Genomic DNA, 8,947 nt, shown 5'->3' with positions numbered 1-8,947 from the left:
CAAGATGCCGGTGTGTCCATAGCGTCTGTGGAAGCCACGTTGTTCAGAGGGGTCGAGCCGTCTCTCGTCAATGGTGGACTCCGGCCGGCATCTTAGCCCTCGCTGGATTCTCTTCCCGGAGAGGTCGTAACAGAGTAAGGCCTGTGCAGACGCTCCCGAGAGAGCAAAATACATTTCACCTGACTGAGCCTCACATCATCCGACGCTGGTAGGTTCTTTTACCGACGATTCTGCCTGGGGGGGGGGCGAAAATTGCCCAGAGAAAGCCCGTGGACCGGGAGCCGAGATGACTCCCGACTCCCGGCCCCTCCACTATCTAATCCTAAATCCTTATGTTTCTCAACTGGTTCTTATGTAAAGCGCTCTGACACCTTCGGGTAAAGTTCGCGCTATATAAAATCGCATAAATAAATAAATAAAATAAATAAATAAGCACGGGAGGTTCCAAGATATAAGTTTTAAAAAAAAAAAGTAAAGCACGCCGTTTGGTATTTGCGGCCACGCTCGGTATAAAACGCCCCACTTTAGTACCTTACAGGTGGTATTTCAATTCTCTGTAAACATACGTTGACTTGCAGTGCGATCAAGAAGTGTATTTTTCGGCGAAGCCACTAGATGACATGCGCACAGTGCCTTTTTAGGTAAGGCGCACGCGCAAGACAATTTGACCTGCAGGCGAGGTGACAGAGAAGTGCAGCGCGCGCAATGCAATGGCTTGATGTCGGCGCAGTGACGTCAGAGTTGGTGGACGCTGTTTGTTGTGCTTCGGGACTAAAGATGGCAGCCCGCGGTGGACCCGCAGCTTCATCCGCGCTGGGTGCTGCACCTTCCCACTTTTCAGCTCTCTTGCTTCAATTTACGGCAATTACAGGTGAGCCAATGATTGCGGGGGAATCTACGAGTGAGACTGGGAGCGGGGAGCAGATGAACAACAGTCTTTTTGATGAAAAGTATTATTTGAACCCCTAAATAATTGGGGAAACGCGAGCCACGCGGAGAAGCGATGGAGGTGGAGTCATATTCCTGCTAGTAAGGAACGGAGCAACATCTGGAGTGTCAACAAAGTGGAAGGAGTTTGGGAAAAAACTGTTTGTGTTTAGGGGCTAATTGGAAGGTTGTTCTGTGTGGAGAAGAGCAACATTTGGTAGGCAGAGGACACCAGTGAATTTACCCCTGTGGAACTTAATATTTATGTACGGCTAAGTTGGCTTTCTTGCCAATGTGTCCGTTCGAGTGCTACAACCCCTAAAATTCCAATGTCTTACAAAACCTAACTTGCTTTCCATAATGTGTAGACATTACAGTATTCTTAATATGTATACGTGTCTATATTTCTGTGTAGTGCTTGCATTGTAACATTCTAGCTCCTCATTTTGGCACACCACTATGCAGTTGCTTGGAACAATTTTCAGAGTTCGGGGATTGTGTGGTAGGGTTTCTGCCATTCACAGAGGGCACACTTTCCCTTGAACTTTTTCTCCTGGGGTCCCCCCTAAATTTACATCAGACTTGTAATTTCAATGCATTCCAAAGCTGACCCGGCTCAGAATCCGTAATGTGTGGAAATCAGGATTCACTGCATATTTTTTGCGAATCATCAAAGTAAAGTGTCCTGCCCTGCTCGTATTAAAATCGTTGTTTCCCCCCACACTTCTAAATTACAAAAACATGCCCAATTTTTACTTTCCTTGCTACTGATATATTTTGAAATATCTGTTTAGTTAATTTATGGGCATTTACAATTGTTATTAGTTACAAAACTTTTGCCGACTTGCAGTCTTTCCCTTCATTTCATGCACCCTGGACCATAGCAAGATTGTCAGTTTGTTCACGATGTAAATTTCCCTCGCCATGCAGTTAGAGAAAGGGGAAAAAAGTAAACCGCAGACGCTATGTTAAAAGAATAAGTAGCAGCTTGTCGGAAGACTATTTCTGACATTTGACCTCCTTGTTTCAAAACACCCCATATGCATTTGGATACAAATATTTGTAAAGGCCTCTTTATTACTTATTCTTCTCCCGACCTTCTGCATTTTTTGGGGGGGTGCTGCAGTACCTGCTGCACCCCTTTTTCCAGTGCCCATTGTGCTGTTTCTTATTTCGTGACATTACTCCTAAAGAATATATAGCATACTGCCACTGTACACTTGCATCATAGTTTTATGTCATGAGCGGGTCACTGGCCCAAAGACCGTGCTGAAAAGTGAGAATAGGATCACTCTGGGATTCCATTCAGTGGTGTACAATTCTGATATCCCAGCTCAATGGACATATATTGTTTTAGTTATATTTATTTTGTCCAGAGGGCAAGTAGGCCTGCCTCAACCCCTGCAGCATTATCCCTTTTACTTCCAGATTTCAGTACCACAATATGGTTGTGAAAAGAGTTTTGCCTGGCGCTTAGGCAGTATTTATATCCATATGTATAAGATGTTTACATTTGTATATACAAGTAATTAATGGCAAAAGCATTATAGGTCTGTGCATGCGTGCAGATGCACTGGTTGCTGGACGTCTTAGAATATTTTTTCTTAAAGTTTAGGCAAAAGCATGCAGTGATAGTGGCCCCTACTCTGGGATGTTGACATATGGGGGGCTGTTTTGAAATTCTTTTGTCATAAAGTACAACAAAAGCCATTCCAAAATGGCCGCATGTGCATCCGCTGTAATGTGATGGGTGGTATTCCTGTTTTTTTTTTGCCAATAGCAGCATCGTCAGGGCAGCAGTTGGTAGTTGTAAAATTGTTACTTTTTAACCATGTCGTAAAATGTGAGTTATTAACTTTCTCTAAAGTATTTCAGGACTAGAGTTAGAATGTTAAATAAGCTTCCTGGACGGTTTTCCAGAAAATTGTAGTTTCCTCATATATTTTAGGACTAGAGTCTGAGTAGTAAATTTAACCTCCCCGTGTCTACCGTACCCTCTGCTGTCATGGGGGTGTAATTAAATTGCCGGCTTTGTGTTAAGCCATCCTGGAATAGATTTTGAAGGCCATTTCAAGATTGACCCTTTTCAGTGCCATGTTGGGATCTGGGGCGCCGCAATCAGCTGGTGCGGCTGAGCTGCCGGCTCCTTGCAGAAGTAAATAAAAGGAAATGTTTGCGCAAGAAAAGAAGCGAGTTAAGAGTCCTTGGCCCAACAGTCATACAGTCTGTCAAAACTAGTGTTTATTTATCCCATGGTCTTCGAACAACAGGAAAATCAATTATACAATATTAAATAATAAATACACTGATTCGTTTTTACATTAAAATAGATTGCCACATGCACCATAAATACCTAATACCGCAATCCGGAAGAGTGCTCTATAACATACTTTAAAAGTTACTTTATATATTAAAGAATAAAAATGTACCTCAAATACTATGTATGCCTAAGAGTGCTACCCCTGGATACCTTAATGTTCATCTTAAAATTGGGATAATATTTCCCTCACAGTAGCCATACATTTCCCCAAGGCACAAATCACATCCAGTAACCTCATATCAGTTAAAAGAGCAGCTGCTTGCATGCGATCAAGAATACCATACTTTAAAAAGAGTGGCTTTGAATTTTTTTTTGTATGGTCCGCACCTTCATACAGCCCAAAATGATATGCAGACAATGGCATTTGGATGATAACCGACAAGTGCAGTCCTGTGCATCTATCATTGCCATTTCGTAACCTTAGTATCTCCTATCTTAGGTTGGGATTGGATAATGCCTCTATGTACGGGAACCATTCTTCATCTTGCCATGAGTCGTATAAGAATTGGGTGTATGACTTGCCCCTTAAATACCTCATGTCTTGATCTCTGGTTACCTTTTAATGTTCAAGTTTGAAGTTCTCTCTTTGTAGGCTTGATTGCCAGGTATTGTCAATATGTAGCCCTAGTTTCCTGCATGTGTCTCCTGGATTTTCTCTAACTCCCATGGCCCAATGCAGTTCACTATATGTGATCTAAATTTTAGGTCACGCCTAGCAGCGCACATGCGCTGCTCTGCCTGGCATGCTGTATGCTTCTATGGGCATTGCTCATGCCCTCACTCCCCATTGGTTCCTTTTTATGTGCTTGTCTAAATTCCCTTCCTTTGTGTGGCTAATTTTCACATTTGACCCTCCTTTCAGTGGGTGGTTCCTGTCGACTGGCCCTGTTACTTGGATTACTTGCCTTCTGACCATTTAAGTTGGTTTGATGGGCTTCTTTTTGTTTTCCCTCGGCTTGCAGTGTCGTGGCACCTCGCCCACCTCCTGCCCATCAACACACATATTTAATTCATTAATGATATCTGGTACATATCCCTCGCACTGTGGCTTAGAAAGAATTTCTGTTTAATAACACTAAGGGCTCCTCCCTTTCCCTCTGCCTCATTTCGTTTACTTTCACCTAGCGCCTCCTCCTCTTTGCGTACCAACCCTCCGCAGCCACCTTATCTCGTCAGATTGCTTTGGTAACAGAAAAAGCCATTGCGGATGCTTCAAGCCTGTGCTGTAAACAGCTGCCTTGCCGGATGTATTTTGTTTCCCCCAGAGTGTGGCTCCGGAGTCTGCAGAGCCTGCTGCATTTGCTTGAGAGGTCTGGGACCTGTCTACTTTGGGCTCGCTCTCGTTTGAGAGACACGTTTACTGGTCAAAGGGAAACCATGGAGGACGACAGGCAGCCAAAAACTGAACAACTTTTTAAGTTCTAGCACTGCGGCTACTACATATACATATGCGGTCATGCACTTATGAGTATTAACCCTCTGATTAACCCTCCACCGCCCGTTCATCTGACTGCCGCAGATGGCCAACAGCACCGCTGCCCTTGCTTGCCCAGTTACCCTTTGTGGTGTGCTAAATGGCTGATGCCTCACCAGTTCCTCAGGCACCATGACCTGCTGCAACGGAAAATTAGGAGGGTTGGAGGTGAGCATCGCTGCACACCATCGCATCTATCCTCCTGAGCCTGTGGCGCCTGACTGCCCCTCAGCGACAAAGCTGGTCTGCCATGTCCCCTTTAATGCCTGGACAGTGCTAGGAAAAACCAGCCCCATCCAGGACAGACACACCATCTACAGCTTGGCGAGATTCCCTGCACAGCGGAAGCCCTACCAGTTGGCCAGTTGCGGGAGCAGGGCTAGTGGTGGGGCCCTCGGATATATCTTGGTCGTATATTTCTGAAATCACCCACCAGATATTGCAACCTGATGTGGGGCAGTATACACTTATAATGTCCCTTCTCCGCATTGCTTTCTTGCTTCGATCATTTGGCCCCAACACTGATTTCTACAAATGCTATTGTCCTGCCGATATGTTATGCTTGTTGATTTTATGTTATTGCTTTTGCAATTGTCATTCCACTTCAATACATCAAGCCCGCTATATTTACAGTATTCATTGCTGGCACAGAACTATGTAACATGCTAGGCTCTGCCCATACTCTTCATGTTCATTTCCCGCCAACACTTGCAGATTATATGTACAGTCTTATTTTAAATAGACTCTCCTTCCTTCACTTAACCACAGTGTTACATTTTTATTGTTGTATTGTATTCACGTCCCTGTATCTAATTTTATTTTATATGAAACACATGTAACTGCTTTGATTTCCTTTCTGTGCACAGACATTATGTAAGGTAATCGCTACTTATAAAGCGCACTGTGACCCAATGGGTATACAGGCGCTTACGAAACGTGGTACCAAACAGCATCTGAGCAATATGGAGACCATAGTGCAGTAGAAACGGAAGAAGAGGATGTTACGCTCTAGGATAGAGCCAGGTCTTTAATTTCTTTCTGAATTGCAGCAGGTCTTCCATCTGGCGCAACTCCGAGGGGAGACAGTTCCAGAGCTGTGCGGCCGCAACGCTAAAACCACGGCTCTGGATGTATGTGTGCTTACCCTTGTAAGGGTATTTATCCCATGTGTAATTCCTGTAATCTCTACTTCTAACTATGTGAAGTGCTTGGATGCCCTCTGGTCAAGTTGGAGCTATATAAAACTTTATAAAATATATATTTGTGGTATGTTAATTTATGGTGTCGTTTTTGGGCAACTAATGCCAAAGCGCCCATTGATATAGCCTCTCTTAATGCAGCCATATGGTTTGGTAGGGTAGGGCACAGCATTATTTTGAAGTTACATGCTTCATTCGTGCTCCCTTTTGATGCATTGTTTGATTTGCAGCGTTCTTCAGGTTTCACAGTTTAAAACGTATAAACATCTCTGTTCAAGTGCCTTTTGCATACTACGTTTCTAGTCATCCTTCATCACTTAAAATATGTGCTGTAACAGGGACGTAATGACAATTGTGCAGCCAAATGAATATTTTGGTGATGATCTAGTGCGGTGTGTGTATATATACACACACACACACACACACACCCGCGGAGGGCTATGAAACGGTGTTGTTCACAGTAGGGTGAAGCTTCTGTCCCTTATTTATCAAGTTACATTTTATGATCAAGTGTTAACTTTCCTCACAAGAAGTTTCTAGCAGTGTGTGTGTGTGTGTGGGGGGGGGGGGAGCAGATGAGGGATGTGTCCTGTCCCAATACTAACACGCTGTGATGGACAGCCTACACCACAGCTTTCCAAACTTTTCATGTTGGTGACACACCTTTTAGAGAATCTTCAATTAGGGACACGGTAATGCCGGCGAGCTAAGCGAGCGAGCCTGAACAACCTCAGGGGGTGAAAATTTTGAAAAAATAGTGGGCAAATTGTGCATTTCCAAGCAAAGTTATATTGCCACTTTGCATGATAAGAGTCATGGGGCAGATTTACAAGCCCCTTGCACCTCGTTTACGCCACCGTTGCGTCACTTTTGTGAAGCAGTGGCAGCGCAAAGCCAGCGCCATGCTGCAGGGTTTTTACGACGTGACGCAAGCCAAGCACCACATGTAGGCGTTCCGGCCCGGGGGGGGGGGGCGTTCCGGCGCAGGAACACCTCCTAAAAGTGTCTGAGTGAAATCTACAAGATTTTACTCAGTCACTTTTCCGACCCCGCTGCGTCAAAACCCTGCGCCTGCTTGAAGCAGGCGTAAGAATTGACGCAGCATGTTAGGGATAGGGCACCCCGAGCCTTGCTGGAGCTGCGTCGCGCTTGCGTGGGGAGCAGAGGCGACTCCGTGGTCTCTGTGTGGGAAAGGGAACAAGGCCTCACGCTCGCCTAACGATCCTCTCCGTACGTCGCTGAACTGTACTGTGTCACTGAATACAAGCATTCTCTCTAATATGCCTGCAGACACCATCGCAGCGCGACACACCCACACATGGGAGGCGACGCAGTACTGTGTCGGGACACACCCTTTTGAAAGCACTGGCCTACACACTTATATGGTCCCAAAGGCTAGACCAATTGCACTGAAAACGCTTTTTAGGTTTCGACCTGGCCGTAGCACTGCGAAGCAGGGCTACGCCCAGGCGAAAGCTATTGTTTACATTATGGGGACTTGAATCCGCCCCTTCTTCCATTGGCTAGCTCCATAAATGGAGGCTAGCCATTGGAAGACAGCGTTGTCAATCAGTCTTTCCTAGTGAGAACGCGATTCGGGGGCGTTTCTGGGTCTTTTTTTTAGCCCCGCCCTCTCCTCTTCCCATTGGCTGGAATGTTACCTTCCAGCCAATGGGATGGGGAGAGCACGAAAAACACGCCCCCGAATCCCTACACGCACTCCCTTCCCACCCCCGTCCATTCATTCCCATGTCCTCGCCCTCCCTCTCTCCCTTGGCCTTGTTTTTTTAGCCGTCTCTCTCCCGCCCGCCCACTGTCCGTGCCTCCTCCCTCCCGCCCACCCACTGTCCGTGTTCGATGCCTTCGGGTAAAGTCCGCGCTATATAAATATGCATAAATAAAATCCCCCTCCCTCCCGTTGTCCTGCCTTCTCCCTCCCGCCCACTGTCCGTGCCTCCTCCCTCCCGCCCACTGTCTGTGATGCTGTGAGGAGAGGGTGTGTGGGAGGGGCAGGCGCGTGCCGTGAAAGAGGAGCGTGGTGCGCGAGACCGGGGGACATGCACTTCTCCATCCCAGAGACCGAGACCCGCAGCGGGGAGGGCGGGTCCTCCTACTTGGTGAGTGATTGGGTCCCTGAGGGCGCCCCGCGCCTCTCACCCCTCTGCTTTACTCTGCCCTTCTCACCCCACCTACCTCTGGCTGTCCTGCTGTCTGTCTCGCTGTCTGTCTGCGGGCGTTGTCACCCTCTCCTCCTGTGTCCAGCTGGCGGTGCTCCTTTTGATTATCCTGCATCTCTCGTGCCTGTCATCCCTCTTCTTACCCCGCCCCCCATCATGCCGGTACATGAGCATCCTCCTGTCTGTACCCCCACCCCCCCTCTGCAGGGCCAGTCTCCCCTTCTGCCTACAATAGACTAGAGTCGACTCTGCACTGGTTTGCTGCACATTATCCACGATGCTGAGCAGCGTGACTAAAGAAAAGAAAACATGTTTCTGGGTGCAAACACCATGCATGTACTCGCCTACAAAATGACACAATCACTTTCTATTTCTTTAGTTCCGGATCCAAGTTGGGTCAGTCACTAAAAAAAACAAAAACGCATAAAATCAAGATTTGAGTTTGGGAGGCTGAAGCAGTGAAGGTGACGGCAACACTGGGGACAGGAGGAGAGGCAATAACACAAGGGGCAAGCCTCATGGGGCGGTGGGGGTGCAGGGAGGCAAAACGGAGGGCGCAGTGTGAATAAGCAAAGTGGAGGGCGCGGGCGGGGAGGACAGCACAAGATACGTTGAGAGCAAAGTGGAGCATCTGAGAGTAAACCGGGGAAAGAACAGCATTGAGCGGGTATGAGAGAAGCACACGGGCAAGACCGCAAAGGGGGGGAGGTACAGAAGGCTTGTACATCATGGAGTGGGCGGCGTTAAGCACATGGGTGACAGAGAGCAACACCAAGTGCAAGAAGAGAGAAGCACATGAGTGAGACAGCTGGGAAATACACGCATTCTCATGGAGTGTGAAACTCAAATC

At 46.9% G+C, this 8,947-nt stretch overlaps 1 protein-coding gene across 1 annotated transcript in view; it reads left to right on the top strand.

The window, feature by feature from the left end:
* Positions 1-680: 680 nt before the first annotated feature.
* The window catches only part of UBXN7 (UBX domain protein 7), a 701,503-nt gene continuing 693,236 nt past the window's right edge, over positions 681-8,947 (top strand). The window contains exon 1 of the mRNA XM_078665644.1: positions 681-871. Coding sequence (XP_078521770.1) covers positions 706-871 — 166 coding nt within the window. The 5' untranslated portion in view covers positions 681-705. The remainder of the gene's footprint in view (positions 872-8,947) is intronic.

Source organism: Lissotriton helveticus, chromosome 11, assembly GCF_964261635.1.
Source record: "Lissotriton helveticus chromosome 11, aLisHel1.1, whole genome shotgun sequence".
Classification (NCBI taxonomy): Eukaryota; Metazoa; Chordata; class Amphibia; order Caudata; family Salamandridae; genus Lissotriton; species Lissotriton helveticus.
The sequence above is the reverse complement of the archived record's forward strand: the minus strand, read 5'-3'. Positions and strand labels throughout refer to the sequence as shown.